General features: G+C 49.3%; 1 protein-coding gene across 1 annotated transcript in view; it reads right to left on the reverse strand.

Annotated features, from left to right (window-relative positions):
- AHRR (aryl hydrocarbon receptor repressor) overlaps positions 1–23,093 on the reverse strand; it is a 101,692-nt gene that overhangs the window by 59,401 nt on the left and 19,198 nt on the right. The window contains exons 2-3 of the mRNA XM_066360804.1: positions 22,291–22,363; positions 14,274–14,455 (exon numbers count right to left, since the gene is read on the reverse strand). Coding sequence (XP_066216901.1) covers positions 14,274–14,455; positions 22,291–22,352 — 244 coding nt within the window. The 5' untranslated portion in view covers positions 22,353–22,363. The remainder of the gene's footprint in view (positions 1–14,273; positions 14,456–22,290; positions 22,364–23,093) is intronic.

A 23,093-nucleotide genomic window follows, 5' to 3' on the forward strand; every position in this document is an offset into this window, starting at 1 on the left:
CTCCAGGGGAGGGAGGGAGAGTAGGTGCTCCAGGGGAGGCAGAGGGGGTGGGTGCTCCAGGGGAGGCAGAGGGGGTGGGTGCTCCAGGGGAGGGAGAGGGGGCGGGTGTCCCAGGGGAGGGAGGGAGGGCAGGTGCTCTAGGGAAGGGAGGAGGGCAGATACTTCAAGGGAGGGAGAGGGTGGAAGAGAGGCAGGTGCAGGGAGAGAAGGGAGGAGCTCCTGGCCAGGGAGAGAGGGCAGGTCTTGTCCACCGGGAGTGCAGGAGGAGGGAGGGTATGGACTTGCAAGGAGGGGCTGCTCCGCCTCTGCTCTCTGGTCCCCATCCTGACTGTGTCTACCCACCCAGCTGCACTGACATCATAATAATGGACCCCCACTTCACAGTTCTCCAAAATTCAGTCTTCTTCCCTTTACTTTTCCAGAACTAAAAGACAAACTCCTTGCTTTGCCTAGGAAGAGGAACATGAAGTGTATCTGTATTTAGTGTTTCTTGATGGCTACAAACTGCATTTGTCGAGAAAGCTCCTGGCCTCCGTTACCCTCTGCACCAGTGGTGCTGCGTGCACCTGGGTGCAGACAACTGATCCTCAGCATCATTCTCAGCAGCTGGCAGGGTTACAGTGATCAGTGTCCACACCTGCCCAGCTCTGCACGGAGAGGGTGAGCAGAAGCACTGGATGCCACCCAAAGGTTCTCTTTGCTGGAGACCTGGACAGGTACAGCTCTCACCGAACCACCTCAAGGAGGTGGAGTCCCCACAAATAAGTCAGGAGCACCCAGATGGGTGACAGGAAATGTGCAAAAGCAGCCTTAAACTCAAACTGCATGAAAGAGATAGAGTGTGCCCGGCCATAGCGAAAGGACCAGGGTGGCTTTGGACAGCCTGCTGTGCGCACACGTCTATAGTAAGCGAGGACCACACACACTTCAGCCTTGCAGAGCAGGCGAGTCCAGCACATGTGGAACACCAGCCAGGGTGAGTGTCTGGGGAAGGGCCAGGGTGGTGAGGGTCCAGTAGAGCCCCAGCCCTCCCAGAATTTGTGGCACCAGGCGAGAGGGAGCAGAGTGCTGTGCAGGCTGCCTGCCACCTGTGGGTCTGCGGGAGCTGCCTCCTTTCCCTGCAGTGAGGACATGAAGATGTGCTGGCCCCATCCAGGGGAGGGTGGGTCTCTCACTGCTCTCCGTCCTCTACCCAAGAGCTCCCTCTGTGGATCTGTGGGGACCTCACCGGCCTTTATCAGAGGGCGTTGCCCACAGTGCACTTTGCCTACAGGCTCAGCAATGTGCCCAAGTTTGCAGATGAATGAGGAGTTCCTGGGGGGGAAATGGTGGCCCCTCTTCTCTCCATGCCTCATTTTCCCCAGCTGCAGCCTGGCCTGGAGGAGACCCCCAGGGGGAGTGCAGGGGGGCAGGGTGAGGGGCCAGCCTGCTGGCCTCCCTGTCCCTGACCACATCCCCTCTGTCCCCACTGCCCCCACTGCCCCCACTGTCCCCACTGCCCCCACTGTCCGGCAGTCCCACCTTGCCCAGGCAGAGCTCCTCCTGTGAGGGCTAGCCACACACCAGCCGGCCAGGTGGGCCCACCATGTAAAAAAACAGGTCGGAAGGGACAGCAAGAGGGGAAGTAACCAGCAGGTCTTGTGTTAATGCTCTCTGTGTGAGTGTGTGAGCATTCTGTGTGTGAGAGAATGCTGTGAGCATGTGAGCACTCTGTGTGTGTGAGAATGCTGTGAGTGTGTGAGAACTCTGTGTGTGAGAACTCTGTGGTGTGAGAATGCTGTGTGTGTGAACCCTGGGTGACTACTGTTTGTGTAAATGTTCTGTGCATGTGTATAAAAGGTGTGTGTGAACATTGTGTGTGAGTGCTCTGTATGAGTGAACACTGTGTATGAGAAATCTGTGTGTATGAATGTTCTATGTGTGTGAATGCCATATGTGTGAATGCCCTCGGTGTGTTTGTGTGTGAACACTGTGTGTGTGTGTGTGTGTGTCCTATTTTGGGTTGAGACAATGAATGGGAATAAATGAGTCCTTTGCGAGGATGCTTTCCACATGGTGCAGACGTGTTTTAACACACACATGGGAAGAGAGGGTCCCAGCGTGTGGGATCTGCTGTGGGTGTGTGTCCTTCCATTTGCTTGTCCACCTCCTTACAGCTTGCGGGAGAAGGGATTACAACTGCCACTCAGAGCTCCCTTGGACAAGAAAACTCATCAGGAGTATAAATAAACATGTGCATTTCACATAGTTAGAAAATGAGAGCACATTCCACGATGTATGTGCATCAAGTTGCTAATTTTCTACAGAAAGAACTTTCACATTTTCTAAAATACACCAGGTAAGCTTTAGACATTTCATTCTGCAATTTGGCTCAAAGAACCACAAATGGGCATTTCCTCAGAGCCAGTGATGACAGGGTGGGGGGCAGTGGCCGCAAGGCCAGCTTCTCTGGTCAGGAGGATGAATTTCTAACCACTTTCTGAGGTCGCTCCTCCCCAGAGCCCACACGGGACTCTGTGGAACTTGGTCACAAGTCCTGCTGCACCGATGCACCCTGCCTGTAATCCCCATGCAGCCAAGAATAGCTCTTCGGAAAAAGAAAAAGAAAAAGGAATATTATTTATATGCACTGCGGGTTCATATTCTGTTCATGGTGTAAAACACCTGAAAGAAGCCAACTATTTGGGTGCTTTTGTCAAGTTTCCGTACAGTGGAAGGAAAGTGCACCAGCGTCAAACCAAGGGTTCAAGAAATGTTTTGCAAAAAAAAAAAAAAAAATTAATTCAAGTATTTATTCAATTAGTACCTGCACAGTGTGCAGGTGTGAAGACAAGACACATGACAAGGACCCAGTACCTCAGACAGCGACAGTCGGACAACCCTGGCAGGAGTCCAGGCAGGACGGAGCCTCAGAGGGACAGCCCCACACAGTGTCCTCAGCAGCCATCCCAGCTGACAGCTGTCCTAGAGCAGCTCACCTAGGGGCCAGGGTCCTGGACTTTAGAAGCGTGCCCAGCTCAGCTGTCCTAGAGAGCATCTGATTCTTGCATGGGTCATGAATTTATAATAAATTGATAGTAAGTTTACGTAGTAAACTCTAGTTTACTATATATCCTCTAGTTACCCAGATTTGCAAATAAGTCTGACTTGAAGTCAGTCATCATCACCTTCCATTTCCTCACAAATCAATCACATATCACTTCAGGTTCTGGGTTCCTATGGGTCACACAAAATTCACCATTAATAGATACAGACCGAATTGATGAAAAGACCTGGAGGAGCTGAGGGACTGGCAGGGGCATGGCTATCAGAGAACTGCAAGTGGGCCCTGGCCAGTTGGCTCAAAGGTAGAGTCTCGGCCCGGTATGTGGATGTCCCAGATTCGATTCCTGGTCAGGGCACACAGGACAAGCAACCATCTGCTTCTCTACCTTCTCCCTACCCCTTCTCTCTCTCTCTCTCTCTTTCTTCTACTCCTGCAGCCATGGCTCAAATGGTCCAAGCAAAGTTGGCACCGGGGATAGCTCCATGGCCTCGCCCCAGGTGGCGGGGTTGTCAGGAGAGCACCCCATCTGAGGTGCAGGACCCATCCTCATGCTCCATGGCACCCCTTCCTACCAGGGCTACAGGCCAGTTCTCACAGCCACAGCCACCCACTCCCCTGCTCTTGCCTGACCAGCCACCTCTGCTCAGACCACATTTATGAAATGGTTGGTGGCATTGGGGGCTGTGAGGAGAGTGCTGGCTATTCTCATATTTCACTTTACAGAAGGACTGGGTGCCCGAAAATGCCAAGTGCTCCTAAAAGGTCCACACGTGACTTGCCTCACAAACACCTGCAAGCACACCATGTTCCCTGGACACAGCTGCCCCGCACACTTGCCATCGCCATCCTCCTGCCCTCCCTTCTGCAAGAGACTCGCTCTCCCCATGATCCCTCCAGGGGCCCCACCATTCACACTTCAGAGCAAATTCTTGGTGGTGCAGTTTTCTTTGTTCCTTCTTCTGTTTGTTTATGTTTGAGCCATGTTATGTTTTGGACTTACAGGCAAGTTATAAAAATAGTGCAAATCACCCTACATCTCAGGTGGTTAGAGCATTTTCCTGAGATGCCAAGGTTGCAGGTTTGACCCCTGCTCAAGGCACATACAAGAATCAACCAATGAATGCATAAATAAGTGGAACAACAAATTGATGTCTCTCTCTCTCTTCCTCTAAAATCAATAAATAAAAAATTTAAAAAGAAAGTATAGTACAAAACACCCCTAACATCTTTTGCCCAAAGACTCCACTCAAGTTTTGCCTACTGTCCCACTAACATCCTTTTAGCCTGGGGTCCGGTTCCACTGTCCCACCATTCTATTCCCATCCATCTATAGCGCTCCTTGGTCCATCCTTGACTTTCATGACCTTGATTTTAAACATTATAGCAAGTTAGTTTTCAGACTGCCCCTCTGTTTGGGTTGGCTGGGTCTTTCCTCTTGATCAGACCAAGGTTATTCGTCCTCAGCCAGAATAGGATAGAAGTGCCCATGCACTATTCTCATGCACAATGTCAGCTTATTTCACTATTGATGGCGTCAAATTTGATCACTTAAGATAGTGTGTGTTGGGTTTCCCCATTTAAGTTTTTTCCTTTTGTAATTAATATGTATTTTGTTGGGAGATAGTTCAAGACCACAAAAATCCCACTTCTCACTCCACTTTGATACACTAATTTTAGCATTGTTGATAGTTCCTGCCTGAACTGTTACTACAATGATCACCAACTGGTGAGTTCACAATACACCTCTTCTACCTACAGTCATCTGTCTAGAATCCTGTCTCCTTTCTATCAGTTACTGGTTTATTGTAAGGAAGAGATTTCTCTTATTCTTCACTTATTCATATCAGTGTGGACTTATGGAATCCTATTTTATTCACTGGGTTATAACTATCCTTAGTCATGTTAATGTTGAAATTGTCCCAGATGTGGCCAGTGCAGCCCCTTTGGATGGCTCTGTGTTCCATGACATCCCCATCACTGTCTGAGCAAAGCCTTGCTTTCTGGCCCAAATGATCTAAGCTTCTATAGTATTTTCCCTGCTCCAGCTCTGGAAGGAGGCCCCCCAAAAAGCCCTTGTTCCTTTTAATGGTGAATGGTATCTAGACACCAAGATCTGAATGTGAGTTGTGCTCACTGAAACTATGGCTTCACTGCTCCCAGGCCCAGTCAGTGGACAGCTAGCACACGCGCGCGCGCACACACACACACACACACACACACACACAATTTATATATTTATATCTATATTTATATACATCAAAATCCATGATTTCACACCATACCTCCAATTCCAACTCAACATTAGGTATAGAGTGAAATTTTTTTTTCTGTAATTTTTGATAGAAATGGCTTTAAAACTCTCTGGGCACCCTGGCCAGTTGGCTCAGCGGTAGAGCATCGGCCTGGCATGTGGGGGATCCGGGTTCGATTCCCGGACAGGGCACATAGGAGAAGCGCCCATTTGCTTCTCCACCCCCCCTCCTTCCTCTCTGTCTTTCTCTTCCCCTCCCGCAGCCAAGGCTCCATTGGAGCAAAGATGGCCCAGGCGCTGGGGATGGCTCCTTGGCCTCTGCCCCAGGCGCTAGAGTGGCTCTGGTCGCGACAGAGCGACGCTCCGGAGGGGCAGAGCATCGCCCACTGGTGGGCAGAGCGTAGCCCCTGGTGGGCGTGCTGGGTGGATCCCTGTCGGGCGCATGCGGGAGTCTGTCCGACTGTCTCTCCCCATTTCCAGCTTCAGAAAAAATACAAATACAAAAAAAAAACAAAAACCTCTCTGGGCCTAGATTTTCTCTGTAGGAAGATTTATAGCTTTACTGGTCACATGACTGTTCAGGTTTTCCATTTCTTCTTGAGTCAATTTTAATAAGCTGTATTTCTAGGAATTTACTCATTTATGTTTTCAAATTTATTGACACACATTTGTTCATAGTAGCCTCAAATTGTCTTTGAAATATCTGCATCATCTATTGTGTCTCTTCAACATTCCTGACACTTTCTTTCCTCTCTCATTCAGTCTCACCAGATCTTTGCAATTTTTATTATTTTAAAGGAACTCTATTGTATGTTTCTTTTCAGTTTCATCAACATCTTCCTTTCTTATTTGCTTTATTTACTCTCTTTGTTTGTTTTGTTTTTCTTATCCAAACTATTAAACTGAATGCTTAGGCTATTAATTTTCAGGCTTTCTTCTTTTATATAAACACTCAAGGTTACTTATTTCTAAGTATTATGTTAGCTGCCTCCCACACATTTTGATTTGTAAATATTTTCTAAATTCCATCATATTTTTTTCTTTGAACTATGAGTTATTTACAAGTGTGTTTATTTCTAAATATGAGGGTTTTTCAAGTCATCTTTTCATTATTGATTTCCAGCTTAATTGCACTGAGGCCTCACCATGAATTTTCCATGACTTTGTCTTTTGAAATTTATTGAGACTTGCTTCATTGACCAATCTGTTTTCAATATATTTACAAGTTTCATGTGGACTTGAAAAAATGTACCTTCTGTAGTTTCAGACTAAAGTGTTTTAGCTATGTCCATTAGGTTAAGCCTTTTTTGCATTATTCAAATAGTCTATAATATTCACTGATTTTTATTTACATATTTGCTCCATGAAATGGTGAAAGAATTACTTAACATCTTTCTCTCTGATGATGAATTCATGTATTGCTTTTCCTTATGGTTCTGTCAATATTTGTTTTGTTTTTGAGGCTATGTTATTAGAAGCACGCAAATTTAAAATTATTTTATCTGCTTGATGGAATGAATGGTCTAATCATTATGTAAAGAAATGTCTTATGATTTCCAGTAATGTTTGTTATCCCCAAATCGATTTTTTGACATTAATATGGTTTCATCAGATTTCTTCCAGTGAGTATCAACCCAACCTCTCACTCCCCTGTCCTGTGCCCTCGATAAATAGAGGCAGCTGTCCATTCTCATAACACCAGGTCACTGGTTGGCATGCTTGGTCCATTTACATTTTCTGTATTTAGTAACATGTTTGGAATTTGGTCCTTTCTATTTGTTCCATCCTTTTCATGTTTCTGTTATCTCCATCTCCTTTCTTGTCTTTTTTCTTTGGGTTGATTACATTTCTCATTCCACTTTTCTCTCCACAAGTTTGGAAGTTAAATCTCATTTCTCTTGTCCTGGTGATTATCCTGGAAATTTTATTACAAATTAGCTAATCAACTGAATTAATATAAGAACTGTTGAACTATTTAACACAAATATCCTACTCCAAATGTATATGTTCTTATGGCTGGGATTTATTTCTCTTTGTTCTTATACTGTATCAGATATTGCTTCATGCAATCAGGGCCTGACATACCCACAGTCACCCCCTTCTCACCCTCCTTCCTCCTTGCATCTGAGATCCACCACCTGGAATTTCCTTCCTTCAAAATTTCCTTTAATAAAGTTTTCCTTGGGTTCAAGCTTCAGTAGTTTTGGCTGAGTATTCCTTAATTTTCTGCTGGTTCATCAACATATTTTAAAAGGTTTCAGATATTTTATCTCGTATTTTTGGCTATTATAAGCAGGAGAACTGACTGGGTCCTCACCTGCTTGCTGCTGGAATTACGTTTGGAGCACATCTTCCCCACTGGACGCCAGGAGGGCGGGGACCATGGCTCTTCTGTTCACTTGCATTATAACAGGTTGTTAATGTGGAACTCCTTTACTCTGAATTTTGGCTGAAACCTCAAGACAACAGGTGCAAACTACATCCGAGCCTCACAGTGAAATTCCAGGTGACCTAGGCAGAGCTGCAAAGCCAGTGTCAGACATGAGAGACATTCAGGCTGGGAGGAGGGCTTCCTTGGAGGGGCGGTGCTGTGAGTCCCATACCCCCACCTGTACCAGCCTGAACTTGTACTTCTCAACTTGTACCCAGTAAGGATCCCTGAGAGGGCCTGCCATCTGCCTCTTGGAGCTGATGGGGCCACTGAAGGCTGGTGTCTCTCTACACTCACTTAATCCAGGGAGTAAAGGCTGTACCTGGAGCTCCTGGCAGGCAGTAGGGCTGAGCGTGGGAAGCATCATGTGCCAACCCGGTCAAAAATGCACATTTCCTGGCCCTGGCCGGTTGGCTCAGCGGTAGAGCGTTGGCCTGGCGTGCGGGGGACCCGGGTTCGATTCTCGGCCAGGGCACATAGGAGAAGCGCCCATTTGCTTCTCCACCCCCCCCACCCCACTCCCCCCCCCCACCCCGTCCTTCCTCTCTGTCTCTCTCTTCCCCTCCCGCAGCCAAGGCTCCATTGGAGCAAAGATGGCCCGGGCGCTGGGGATGGCTCCTTGGCCTCTGCCCCAGGCGCTAGAGTGGCTCTGGTCGCAGCAGAGCGACGCCCCGGAGGGGCAGAGCATCGCCCCCTGGTGGGTGTGCCGGGTGGATCCCGGTCGGGCGCATGCGGGAGTCTGTCTGACTGTCTCTCCCCGTTTCCAGCTTCAGAGAAATACAAAAAAAAAAAAAAATGCACATTTCCTGAAGAGCAGGTGGGCCATATGCCCAAACATTGGCATGGGCTGTCTCAGATCTTCCCAGGAGGTGCTGCAGCCCTGCGGAGAGGCTGAAGGCACCATCTGACACCAGAGGCTAAGGAAGGAAGAGCAAGGGACCAGTGAAGAGAATGGGTTATCTGAGTTGGCCACCAGCAGCAGACAGACCCCCAAGGTCTCTCAAGAAACCATGAAAATACCCAAGAGCCCCTGGATACCAGCCGAGGTGCAGGTGCCAGTCACAGTGGTGCTGGTGGCCCAGGACCCCTCCCAGCTCTCTCTGCTCCCCCTGCTGCTGCTCAGCCTGCTTGGGGGGCAGTGACTTGAAGACACCGAATTAACTAAAAGGGACCAGAGTAGTCCTGGGGCTGTCCCCGTTCTTCCAGCTGCAGAGGGGGAACCAGGCCACAAAGGAGGTTGGCTGGGGCAGCAAGAGAAAGTCAAAGCTATTTTCTGTTGAACTGCATTCCAACTCCTCCTGTGTCCTGGGGAGTGGGTGAAGAATGGATGAACCAAGGGCCCGCTCCGCCTTTGAGTCAAAGATAACCTCCTTATCTTTCGGAGGTTATTAAAGAGATGGTAGGGAAAATAAAACCAGCACACAAATATAATCAAGAAAAAATAATAATAAAATAAATAAATAAATAAGGAACAAATATAATCAAGAGAGATCTTTCACAAAACTGTGTGGGGACCTCCTGGGGCCCTGAAGTCAGAGAGGCAGGTGGCCACACAATGGTCACCACGACCTTGGCATAGGGCTGGCTCTCTCCTAAGTGGTTCAAAACCAGTGTATCTTGGCTGGAAATGTCCCAAGGTAAGCTATCTTCTGGAAATGGCTCCAGCAGGAATGACCTACATTTGTCCCATGGGAATAAACTCACCGAATGTTCAAAAGAGAAAAGGCTGGTCCTAGACTGCCTGCCACACCACAGGGCCATCTCAGTCTCCTCAGGCTGCTTCAGCAAGATGCCACACATGGGCAGCTTACACATGCTCTGGAGCTGGACATTCGAGACCAGGGTGCTGGCAGATCCAGTTCCCAGGGACAGCTCTCTCCCTGGACCACAGACTCCGCCTTCTCTGTCCTCGCATGGCCTTTCCTCAGCCTCACAGGAGGGAGGGGGGAGAGATCTGGCGTCATTTCTTGTAAGGACACTGATCCTCTCAGATCAGGGCTCCACCCTCATGATTTTATGATTTTATTTTATTTTATTTTATTTTACAGGACAGAGAGAGGGATAGATAGGGACAGACAGACAGGAATGGGGAGAGATGAGAAACATCAATCATCAGTTTTTGTTGCGACATTTTAGTGGTTCATTGATTGCTTTCTCATATGTGCCTTGACCGCGGGCCTTCAGCAGACCAAGTAACCCCTTGCTTGAGCCAGCGACCTTGGGTCCAAGCTGGTGAGCTTTGCTCAAACCAGATGAGCCCACGTTCAAGCTGGCAACCTTGGGGTCTCGAACCTGGGTCCTCCGCATCCCAGTCTAACGCTCTATCCACTGCGCCACCGCCTGGTCAGGCCCTTGTGATTGTATTTAACCATAATTACCCCCTTAGAGACCCCCATCTCCAATGATAGCCACCCTGGGGGGTCAGGTCCTCAATATATACATTTGTGGGGACGCAAATATTCAGTCCATGAAAGAGCTCACAAGGGAAGGATGACTTTTCAGTGAAGGCTACAACTGGTACAATTTAACTTAATAACTGTACAGTTTTCAGTCCTCAGTTGTAAGATCATTAATGGTCTCATGGAGCACTTCACTTCTGAAACTTAATGCACACGGCACCTGCGTGGGGGTCCCAGGACAGACACTTGTGATTTGAGGGCTTCTGGGCCTGCCTGCCGAGGGTGGGAATGAAGCAGACCCTTCCAGCCCAGGTGCTTAGGGGACCAGGGCCAACCAGGCAGGGCTCCAGGACAGAAGTGCATGGAACTGGGTGCCAGATGTTGAACACAAAGAATCAAAAGGACAGGAGGCCCCATTTCAACCACCTGGTACATGAAGAATGGGGGGCAGTGTTGTCACAACATGAAGAATCTCCAGGTTTTGTAATCTTTCTCTTCACAGTTGCGTTTACTGAGATTGTTCCCCTCTTCCTGGCACTTCCTGGCATCAAGAACACACATCTGTTACCCCCCATTGATGGTCCCATCTGTGGACTCGCTGGTGGACACTGTCCATGTGCCAGGCCTGCATGAACATCAGGCTCTCATCATCTGTGCATGCTGCTTCTCCACACTGGGCACTTGTCCCTTGGACCCAATGAGTCTCCCAGAGGAGTGGGCATTCAGGGAGGGTGACCTAATTGACTACTCGGCCTAAGTGCGGGGGTGAGGGGCTTCTTCGACCCACACATACTGGAGTGACACGTCCTAGAAGGAACCCAGATCTGCTCCAGCCTCACTCCATAGACCCTACATTTCCCCTCTGCCCACCGTCTCCCACAATACCCCTCTAGTGAATGGTGAGATTTATGAGTGGAAATCTCCGCTCTTGGGTACAAGCAAAGCGTTTATAACTCAGAAGCACCAACCCTTTGCTCTATGCAAAAACCAAATAAATAAAATAATCTCACTGCCTTTTAAAAATTCATGAAAGTCAACACTAAAGTAAACATTCCCGGAAATTTTCAGGCCATTGTCACCCTTTGAAGATGAAAGTTTCCAGTTCACGTCCTTCCCAAAGGTGACTTTTTATAGAGGCTCTAATGAAATTAAGTCATTCATTTCTGAGTCAGGAAGCACAGATTAAGGTCCAATTCTTATGGCTTGACTTTTTTCTAACTACACAGTGGAAATGAATTCAGGAAAGTGTTTAGGATTTCCTCTAACATGTACAACTTCAGAATCCTTGGTAGAAAAGGTGTCATGGAGGAATCAGGTTTGTTATTTCATTCAGTGGTGACAGTCACAACATAAAGTCAGCTCAGGCAGGGGGGCCCTGCACCAGTGGGGGCTGTGGGATCAGCAGTGAGATGGGACTGTCACTCTGCTTCTGGTTAGAAACTAGGCATTCAGGTGGTTACCTGGATACTTATTGGAATAGCAGTCTTTCCAAGATGCCAACCTTGGCCTAGCTGGGCACAGCTGGACCGCTCCAGAGAGGAAGTGGCTGACCCCCTCCCAACCTCCCAGCCAGGAGGTCTGGTCTTCGTGGGTGTGTCAGTGGGAAGAGGATGAACTGATAGCCTCATGGTTGGCCCTCAAACCTGACCTGAGTTACCCAAACAGCCCAGTAGCACTAGCTATAAAACAGGGCTTCAGAGGCACCCCGTGTGATGGCGCACTATCACTTTGTGTGACTTTCCTAACTTCTGCATCACGTCACAGCCCTCCTGGAAAAGCACAGTCGTCCTGCACAATGTAATAACGTTCCAGGTCACTGCAGTAAACTGACCTCAACACCAGGCATGGGGATGGAGCCCCTGGCGTGGAGACAGAGCCCCCAGTGAGGAGAGACTCAGGCAACAGGGCATGAGCCCGTGACCCCCACAGCATCAGGCCAGGCTCTGAGGGATGACTGTGTGCCCGTAGCGCATGCTCTGCGTCTGAAGGGCTCCCTTGGTCATTCCCTCCAGGAACTCTCTCGGCTTTGTGAACACAGCCCTTCCGGCCCGGCAGTCAGGGCATAATAAGGTCTACTTTGTCACTTCTCAGAGTCATGAAGCTTTTCCTGATGAAACAGAGTTCCTTCTGCTCCTTCAGCATTCCCACAGCAGGCGTCTTTAGCTGCTGGGTGGATGCCTGCCTTCGCCCAGGGACCGTCCTGAAGTCAGCACGTCAGGGGTGACATCTGCTCGCCCTCAATTACTGTGTAATGTGTGGTTACAAAACTTATATATAAGAAACTTAAGCGATGACGTCAATAATTATTTGACTAATTTGAATGATTTTTCCAGCAGCCCCTGCACAAGTGGGTTTCCAAGACTACGAGCCTGGAGCCCCCACACCAGGATAACAACAGCGCTGTGATGATTTTCTTGGCTGTTTTACACATTTCAGTTTTTCCTATTTATAAAATTAATACATTTCAATATGAAATTGAAACCCCTGGAAAGTAAAACAAAACCCCTGGTACGTCTCCACTCAGAGACATCTGCTGCTAACATGTTGCTGTGTTCAGTTCTAGGTGTGCTGGCGCTAGCCAGGGCCTGCGGAGGGAGCCACGGAAGGCTCAGTGTTAATGCCATTCGGGTGCCCTCTCCAGCATCCCCAGCGCCAATACCTTTCATAACGGGCATCTGGACCTGCGTGGAGACCAGCAGGGTCCCCGTGGTGAGCTGTCACACATGCCCAGGACAGACCCTCCTCCCTGAAGGGATGCAGGAGGACCAGTGAGAGGCCTGTGCAGAGCTCCCACTCCAAGGCAGGAAGCTGGCCACATCATCCCTGCCTAAAGTGCCGACAGGCATGAGTGTGGGGTGGACACAGGCAGGTGGCCTGGGGAGGCATGGGTATGCAGGAGGAGCAGGGACACCCCAGAGGAGCCCCAGGTATGGTCAGGTATGGTATGGCTCAGCCACTAGCACACAGGACCAAGCCCAGTTCAGCCCATCCCACTGCCACACAGCCTCATGTGCTAGCCTCCCCTGGGGGCAGACAGCCTTTCTGTGATGAGACACCTCAGTGTGGCTCAGGACCAGCTCCACTCCACCAACAAGGGGTCCATGTCCCAGGACAGAATGGGAACACAGGTGAGTGGGCTTCACACAGAGGCGAGGAGGGAACTGAGGCCACCTGCACAGAGTTCTCACACACAGAGCGGGGACTCTCGGAGGCCAGCAGCGATTACAGGATCTGGGGCTCCTGCAGAGGAAAGGAAGGCCCAGGGAGCCCTGGAGGAGAGATCAGTGATGGTGTCCAACGGGAGTGCGTGGTAGCAGAGCCAAGTCCTCAGGAAAACTGCCCTCCCTCTCCTGGAGGAACAGAGAAAGCAAGCAGTGGGCAGAGGCTGAGTCACAGCCCACACACACCTCAGGGCAAACTTCTCCCACTGGTGTGGGAAGCAGACAGACCTGGTTCACATCATCCCAGGGCTCGCCCCTACCGTCCATCCTCACTGCAGCCTAAGGCGTTTTGTTCAGCGGCATGAGGAGGTACAAAAGTTGACAATGGGTAGAGCAGGAACTACACTTTGTTACAGTCCCCACCCCTCCCTGTTGTCCACACATGCCCACTTGAACCATTTACTTCACCTGCTTCCAAAGTTCATGGTTTTATAAGAATTTCACACTAATTGACTAGTAGTTGGACTCACAAGTTTTAAAGTAGGTGACAAACACATTTCTTTCTCAGGAGCTGAGCCAGGCCACATGGAGAATAAGCACAGCCCGGACAAGAAGATGTGGGAGAGCACACCAGGCACCCAGGACAGGAAAGCAACCACACAAAGCCGGCCACTCAGCCCTCCACTGGCCAATAGCACAGCACGCAGCAATCCGCCTGGCCCCCTGGAGCCCCGAGGTTGTGAGGAAGCCCCCGGCCTAAAGCCAGTGAGGCCAAGAAGGGGAAACAAGCGCAGCCCCTCCCACCAGAGCTGCCCCGCCCACCTGAGCTGCCCCGCCCACCAGAGCTGCCCTCGTTCATCAGCATTCGCGAATCCTCCTCCAAATGGCTACCCAAGACAAGTAGCACAAACTGGCCCATCCTACAAAGAAGGTGGAACCCAGAAGAGACCAGCGAGGCACAGGTGGGCACAGGTGAGAGTCCTACCTTGGAAGAAGCTCTTCACCCTGAGGTAACTGACGCTGAGACGCAGGACCGAGAGCTTGTCCAGCTTAGAGACCACGTCTGGTGGAAACGGCAGCAGGCTGGCCAAATGGTCCAGCTCGGCATTGAGGCGGTCTCGGTGCCGCTTGGAAGGGTTCGATTTCTCGGCCCCCACAGCGGGTTTCCTGTGGGGGAACAATCACAGACAGACTCAGGTGACTCCACCACAGGCGATCGGTCACACAGGTGGAAACCTGTCCCTGCTTCAAGGTGGAGCTGCTGCCAGGGAGAGAGGCGCTAAAACAAACTAAAACTCACCCATTCATAAAAATGTAAATGCTAAGAACCTGAAACTACACCTCCATGACTATATCTCACTACTGAAAGGGCATGAACAGAGATGAAGAACAGGGAGCCCGAGAACATCCCGCAAGCTGTGTGCCTCCGGCATGGTTCTTGACCTTTCTGCGCCAACTTTCCCAGGAGTGAGAGAAAGACAGCTGGCCCTCAGCTGCACTTTCAGGAATTCCTCGGGGTTTAAACACACAGCCTTCTCAGGACCTGGAGTCCTAGCCCTGCAGTCCAGGTGAAACTCTGGGCCTCCATTCCTCCTCTACACAGCAGGGCTGAAAGTGGGGGGGAGAGGCAAGAGTAGTTGAGGACCGTGGGCACCATGGACGTGGTCCCACCTGCCCCTCCAAGGTTTGGAGTCAAGGGTTGGGGCACTGTGCAGGTGGGCAGGGCCCTGTAGGCTTTCTCCCTTTGACCCACAACTGACCTCCTCTACCCTTAAAGGGAGTGTCCCCTGACCCCCCTCCTGACCTCAAGACGCCCACCTTCCTCACAGTGACCTTCTGCTTCTGCCCCTCTTGCTCCCAGGATGACAGCTCCTTCATCTGACCCTATTTCCCACCTCACAGAGCAGCTTCTCCCACGTGTCCTTCCTAGATCTCATCACAGAAAACCTCTCCCCTAAATGGCAGCTGGAGCGCTGGAGCTGCTGGGAGGGGGCACTGGCTCCAGGGCTGGCCCTCCCTGGGCTCTCACTGCCTTAGGGGCTTGGGTATCGGTTGTACAGAAGTTCCTATTTTTCTATTGCATGTTCACTTGTGAGTACACTGAAAGCAGGCCGTACACAGCCTGTCCTCTCTGTCCTGTCGACAAAACCGTCCCCTGTGCTGTCTGAGGGCCTCGACCACAAGAACCGCAGCAGGACCAGCCGTCCCAACCCCAGAGTCACTTCTTATTTTTGTTGTTGCTGTTGTTGAGATATAATTCACATAACATAAAACTGATTTAAAATGTACAGTTCAGTGGCATTTAGTACATTCACAGTGTTGTGTAACCACCACCTCTATCAGGGTCCGAACCGTTTTCATCACCCCCAAATGAAACCCATACCCAGCTTCTCCCTGTTTCCCCTCCTCTCGGCCCGGGAAACCATCATCTACACTCTGACTCCATGGATTTACCCATTTGGGACATTTCACATAAATGGAACCATACAGTGTGAGACTATTGTGTCGGCCTTCTTTCCCTGAACATCACGTTTTTCAGAGTCAGCCATGGTGTAGCATTTTTTAGAACTCTGTTCTTTTTAAGGCTGCATAATGTTCCTGTGAATAGACTTGTCACATTTTGTTTACCCTTCGCCAACCCATGCTGTGGGTATTGTTACTGTGCTGCACACACAGCCATGTCCAAATTTTCACTTGAAACGTGTGCTCAGTTCCCTTGCGCATAAACCCAGCAGTGGAGCTGCTGGGTTGATACGTAATTCTGTGTTTGACTTTTAGAAAAACTGCCAAACAGTTCCCACAAGGACTGAACCACTTACATCCCCAGCAGGAGGGACTCAGTTATTCCACATCCTGCCCGCACTTGTGATTTTCCTTTGTAGTCTAATAGACACTCTCACTATTGTTCAGTGGTATCTCAACATGCTTTGATTTTATGTCCTGATGACCAACAATATTGAGCATCTTTTCATGTGTTTGTTAGACATTTGTGTATCTTCTTTGGGGAAATGTCTACTCAATTCTTTTGCCCATTTTTAATTGGGTTATTTGTCTTTTTATGGTTGAGCTATAGGAGCTCTTTATATATTGTAGATACAAGTCCTTTATCAGATATCCCATATCTTTGGTTATCTTTTCACTTTCTGCTGTGTATGTGTGCGCACGTGTGTTTTGTCTTAATGAGGCCCCTCCCCTGATTTACTCACACCACTAGCCAAAACGTAAGTAGGTAAGAGACTCGGGGATAAACTGAGCAGACTCCAATGTGGACTGGCACTTGCTGGCCAGAAAAGAGACCCACCCTATCAGTGAAAGACCCTCCACTCCCAGGTTTCCTTGGAAGCAGGGCAACACCAAGGGTTGGTGTGGGGTCAGAGAAGAGACAAAAGGAAATGGGCAGGAAGTCCTGGCTCAAATCTCACCTCTGTGTAGACCTGGGGGACCAGGCATCCACCTGCCTCCCCAGAGAGCATGTGTCTGAGAATGAACTGAGTATGACTATTCTGCCATCCTCCATCCCCATGGGGCACTTGGGGCACGGGCATTCACCTGCTGAAGAAACCAGTGTCTCAAGAGCTTGGCAGTCATCACTCTGCTCCTTCAAACTTCCTCAGAACACCTGGCTGCCCCCTGATGTAGCTCTTCTCTCCCTCATTCTCAGCTCCAAGGGCCAGAGCAGGAACTGCCCATTCCACATCCAGGTGGGTGAGAAGGGATGGGGTAAGGGACACATGGAGAAAGCTCCAGTCCCCCAAGGCAGAGACCCAGCAGGAAATGATGGGGACAAGGGACTCAGCACTATCAACACAGGAACAGAGCAGGAGGAACCAAAGCCAGCTCAGATGAAAGGAGAGTTATAAAGGAAGCCCTGTGACACCAAAAATATGCAATTCTTAGAATAAATCTGACAAAAGACAGCCCAGACACCTACACTAAAACTATAAAATATTGCTGAGAGGTGCCTTCCTAGAGGCTCTATGGGAGGGGGGGCTAAACACACACACACACACACACACACACACACACACAGCTGAGAAAAAATTTAAAGATCAAAATCACTAAAAAAATATACCACGTTCATAGATTGGAAGACCTGATATCATAAGGTGGCAACACTCTCATAAAGCTGATCTATAGATTCAATGTAATCACAATTAAAATTCCAACCGGCCTTTCTATAGAAATTTAGAATGGATGATTCTAGATTTGCATGGAAATGCAAAGAATCTAGAACAGCCCATTAAAAAAGAACAAAGTTGATTGGAAGCCTTCTCTAAAGCACAACATTTAAGATGATTTGGTATTTGAGACAGGATAGACATATACAGCCTGACCAGGCGGTGGCACAGTGGATACAGCATCAGACTGGGATGCAGAGGACCCAGGTTCGAGACCCTGAGGTTGCCAGCTTGAGCGTGGGCTCATCTGGTTTGAGCAAAGCTCACCAGCTTGGACCCAAGGTCACTGGCTTGAGCAAGGGGTTACTCGGTCTGCTGAAGGCCCACAGTCAAGGCACATATGAGAAAGCAATCAATGAACAACTAATGTGTTGCAATGAAAAACTAATGATTGATGCTTCTCATCTCTCTCTGTTCCTGTCTGCTGTCTGGCCTTATCTATCCCTCTCTCTGACTCTCTCTCTGTCTCTGTAAAAAAAAAAAGACATATGGAACAAAATAGAAATATTTTTGGTCAATTCATTTGACAAAGATATTAAGGCACTTCAATAGGGAAAAGAAAGTCCTTTTCATTATATGGTGCTGTCAACTGGACATCCATGAAAACAAATGAACCCTTATCTCACAATACACCCAAAAATTAACTTAAAATGGATCATGGACCTGAATCTACAACCTACAGTATAGCTTTAGAAGAAATGTGAGAAAATCTTAGTGACTTTGGGGTGCTCCCAGACTTTTTGAACACACACAAAAAAATCATAAAATAAAATTGTTCTTCATAAAAACCTTTAAATGTCTTTTGAAAGTCACCCTTACAAAAATCAAAAGGTAAGTCATAGATAGGAAAAAAAATATTCACAAGAGCTTGTATCCAGAACATGTACAGAAGTGTTATAACACAGTGAAAAGACAAATAACTAAGTAAGATAGGCAAATTATTTAAGCAGACACTTTACCAGAGAAGATATATGGTTGGCAAAAAAGCCTCTGAAAGGTCATCAACACCAGCAGTCACTAGTCTAGTGAAATGTATGTTGAGAACCACAGAACCCATCAGATGGCTGATGCTAAGGGGACCAGTGTCCTAGGTCCTGGACAGAGTGTGGAGGGGTCAGAATGCTCACACACTGCCGCCGAGATGTAAACAGTACAACTGCTTCGGAAACAGTTTGGTGGTTTCTTAAGAAGTTAAACACACACCCACTATAGATGACTCAGCAATTCCACTCCTAGGTATTTATTCAAGGGAAATGAAAACACACATCCACACAAAGACCTACACAGTAATATTCATAGCAGCTTCCGTTGCAAAGGTCCCAAACTGGGACCAGCCCAGGTGTCCATCAGCACAGGAATAGAGAAACATGGAGTTTCCAATCTGGGGCGTGACTCTGATGTACAAACCCTGGAGGAATCTCAGAGCCATTCTGCCCAAGGAAAGGAGCCCAACACAATGGCGTGTGATTCCATTTATAGGAAATTCCAGGAAATGCAAACCAGTCTGCAGGACAGAGCACATCAGAGGTACAGGAAGTAATGAGAGGAAAGCCTGGGTATGAAAGGCGTGTCTGTGACCTTGGTTTCAGAGTCGTTTTCACAGATATTTACATAGGTTAAAACTGAACGGACTACACACTTTAAATCTGTGCAGTCCAGGGTACCTCAGTTACAGCCCAATAAAGATGGGAAATGCAGGCAGCAAGAGAAAAGACCCACCGCTCACTCACCCTTGAGAGCTCAAAGTACCACCCCAGGAGAGCACAGTCATGCTGCACCCAGAAGCCCACGGGGTCCAACCGCACCAGGCCCACTCTCTGTATACACTCTCTGCGTCCATCCCCAAGGGGCCCTCTCAGGAGCAAGTCCTGCCCAGGATCTGGGTGCCCATGAGCCCAGCCAAATTTTATCTCCTCTGTTTACTCTATGCTCCATGACTTTCATCACCCACACCTTCCAGCAGAAAGGTGGGTGCACACAGACCCATCACCCACCACCCACTCTAGAAGGCAGGGCCAGACTACAGTCCCACAGCCCTGCAGGGTGACAAGGAGGCTGGGACCACAGCTGGGATGCAGGGATGTAGCTCGCACCCACGGAGGGCCTGCGGGCTCGGGTGCCCTGCACTCAAACATCGGAAACATTAGTCACGTGCCCCCTGCCCCGCTTCCCGGAACATGTTCCCAGGGAGCTGCTGGGAGCACGTGCACACACCCAGCTGCTCCTATGAGCTTCTCAAATCCCAAGTCTGCACGGCTCATGGCGCTTATATCAGTGAGGAAAAGAATAATCATTCAATAAAAGTATTATGAACATTTGGTGGCCATAGGGGAAAAGAATTCGACAGATTCAAACCCCACTCCTTATACTAGGTAAAATTCCAAGGGCTCAAAAGTTTTTTTTAAAAAATTAAAGAATCAGTAAAATTTGAAAAAAAAAATTTGAAAAATTCTCTTAGAAACATGAAGCAGAGATTTTCCTAATCATGGTGTAAAATTAATTAGCCAAAAAGAAAAAGGCTAATAAATTCAACTTCACAGAAATTAAATATTTCAGCCCTGGCTGGTTGTTCAGTAGATAGAGCATTGGCCCGGCTTACGGACATCCTGGGTTTGATTCCCGGTCAGGGCACACAAAAGTGTGACCATCTGTTTCTCTCCCCCTTCCTCTCCGCCTTCTCTCTCTCATCCCCTCTTGCAGCCAGTGGCTTGATTGGTTCAAGCTTTGGCCCTGGACTCTAAGAATAGCCCTGTTGATTCGAGCATTGACCCCAGACAGGGGTTGCCAGGTGGATCCCTGTCGGAACGCATGTAGGAAGAAATTAAATTTCTTAAAAAAAAAAGAAAGAAATTAAATTTTTCTGCATGGCAAAGAACACAATGTGGACAACAGGGAGGGGTGGGGACTGCAGCAAAGTGTAGTTCCTGCTCTACCCTCTATCAACTTTTGTACCTCCTCATGCTGCTGAACAAAGTGCCTGGGGCAGCAGTGAGGATGGCCGGTAGGGGTGGGCTGAGCCCTGGGATGATGTGAACCAGGTCTGTCTACTTCCCACACCAATGGGAGCAGTTTGCCCTGAGACGTGTCTGGGGTGTGACTCAGCCTCTGCCCACTGCTTGCTTTCTCTGTTCCTCCAGGAGAGGGCGGGTGGTTTTCTCAAGGAGTTGGCTCTGCCCATCACGCATTCCAGTTGGGCACCGTCACCGGTCCATCCTCCAAAGGGACCCCTGGGCCTTCCTTGACCTCTGCAGGAAACCCAGATCCTTTAACCATTGCTGGCTTCCAAAAGCCCCACTCTGTGTGAAAACTCTACACAGGTGGTATTTGAAACACACTCAAGAATTAGTCTCTCTAGCATAAAACAAGTTCCTAAGGATGAAGAAACACAAAAATATTAATGACATAATAGAAAAATGAGCTAAAGTTATCAACACAGTTCACAAAGAAGGAAATACAATGGCTCTCAAACCTCCACTTGTAACAAAAGCACACAAATTACCAAAGTCTGAACTACACTATGTGCCCAGGCTGGGGAAGAGGCACCTCTTGAATGCTGGGCAGTTTGGTGACCTGTCAACATCACAAATGCTCATACCATTGACTGAGCAATACCATTTAGGCATGCATGAACACGTTGGGTCTGGGCCTTGATTTACCTTCTTGCAAGTTAATAACCTGCGACTGCTCCATGGACGCTGGCAGGAGGCACAAGTCTACGCCCGTCTGCCTTGCCCTCAGCCAGGTACACACAGCTCCATCCTCTGGATGCCTTGCCCTGCAGGCCATGCTGTGTCTGTGCTCCTGGCACCACCCCACCTAAAGCCTGTGGTGCCTCAAGGGCTGCACGGCAGACTCGGGTGACAAATCCACTTGCCAAAGTCCAGCCCGCGGGCCTTTGCTGCCTATCACTGGGGCTGGTAGAGCCACGTTCCTGAGAACCTCCCACAGACTCCTGCAGCCCCTAGAGGACAGGAGGGCGGCCTAAGTCACAGAAACACAGACCCACACATGGACAAGGCTGCAGGTGTGCACCCCCACACACACAGTCACTCAGAGCTGGATTCACACATGCACCGAGCTGCATCACACAGCTTTTTGCACACACAGAGAGGCCAGCTGAGTGTAGACACCTGCAGGACCCCTGTTGGAGTAGCCAGAGGCAGACTGTGTTTCTCTAAGATGCCTCTCTCTGCTGACCTTCTAAGAAGGGCATTTCCCAAACCCCATTCTTCCTGCAGCTACCACAGACCTCACACCTCGGTGGCCCAGAGCTCCACTGGGTCAGCCACGGGCAGGTAAAGGGACTGTGAGCAGTGGTGGTCTACCTCAGGAGTGGTGGGGATCTATAGCCATGGGGTTCCAGAAGCCCCCAGGCCGAGAGGACAAGCCCCACACAGTCTTCTTTTATTTGTGGTGAAGCTCTCAAAGGAGTGCTGGTGCGTCCTCCCTGAGGACGGGTTGTCACCAAGGCAGAGGGGGGCTCAGGTGCTCACCACAGATATGAGTGATGTCGCAGCCCTCCGTGTGGGCTTCTGGCCAAATAAGCATCACTGGGCCCTCACCTCCATCCATCAAAGTCAAGAGAGCAGCCAAAGCAGGTTCTAGCATCAGTCACCACCAAAGGGAGCAGCGGGGTCTCCTGCCAGGGTGCACCGCCAGCCAGGCCTCTGCAAACCCCTCCATTTTAGCATGGCTAAAATCTCTCCCTCCTTCAACTTTGTTCCTAAAATTCATGTTTGCCAATGAGAACAGAAACACCTTCCACCTTCATCAGTAATAACAATCAGCAAAAAAAAAAAAAGAAAAAGAAACTTGATACTTTACTGCTTCTGGATGGGCTTCCTTCTTTTCCTCCCTGCGTACATGCACTCCCCCGGCGGGATCATCTTCTTTGGCCCTGAAAAGAAAAAGAAGGAGCATCAGGTTGGTCATGTTGAAGAGGCCCCAATGCCTGCAGGACTCCCCAGACTACCAAAGGTAGCAGTGCCAGCTGAGGTCCCTGTGCTCAGATCGATGTGTCATGTCCCTCGTCCCGGGTCCCGCTCCTCCATTGCCATTCAAGCAAGATAATCCACAGTACTTCCAGCACAAGCCTGCACTACTCACGTCTCATCTCTTTCAGTGCACCCCAGCTGACATCTCCCCTTCGATGGGCAGCATCACGGTCTTCCAGCCTGGCCCAAGGAATGCCTCCAGAGAACAGCCCTGTGCTCTTGTGCCTGGCTTGGGAAGCTTACAGTAAACAAACACACTGAGCCTGCCATTACAACCCAGAAGCCATTCCCCATGGCACCTGTGAGCAGGACACACAGCTAAGGCACAGCATCAGGACTCCGTGCAGGCCCAGGGCTGCGTGCCCTCTCCCGGTGGTCTTTGTGGTGGATCTTCTTCCTCTTCCCATCTCCTTCCCTATGGCCCTAAACTTCTGGCCAATAGGCTTCCTCTTTTCTGTGAAAAATCTCACTTGAGTCCACAGTGCAGGGCTTCTACTTTGACCACTAACACAGCTGCTCCAAGCCCAGCGGAACAAACATGCCTGCCTCCACAGCACTGCTGTACACAGCTGCCTGAATCCTAGAAGCGGCCCCTGAGGGCCAGTTCACTATCTGTGCCCTGAGGTTGGTCAG

This window comes from Saccopteryx leptura, chromosome 1 (genome assembly GCF_036850995.1).
Source record: "Saccopteryx leptura isolate mSacLep1 chromosome 1, mSacLep1_pri_phased_curated, whole genome shotgun sequence".
In the NCBI taxonomy this organism is placed as follows: Eukaryota; Metazoa; Chordata; class Mammalia; order Chiroptera; family Emballonuridae; genus Saccopteryx; species Saccopteryx leptura.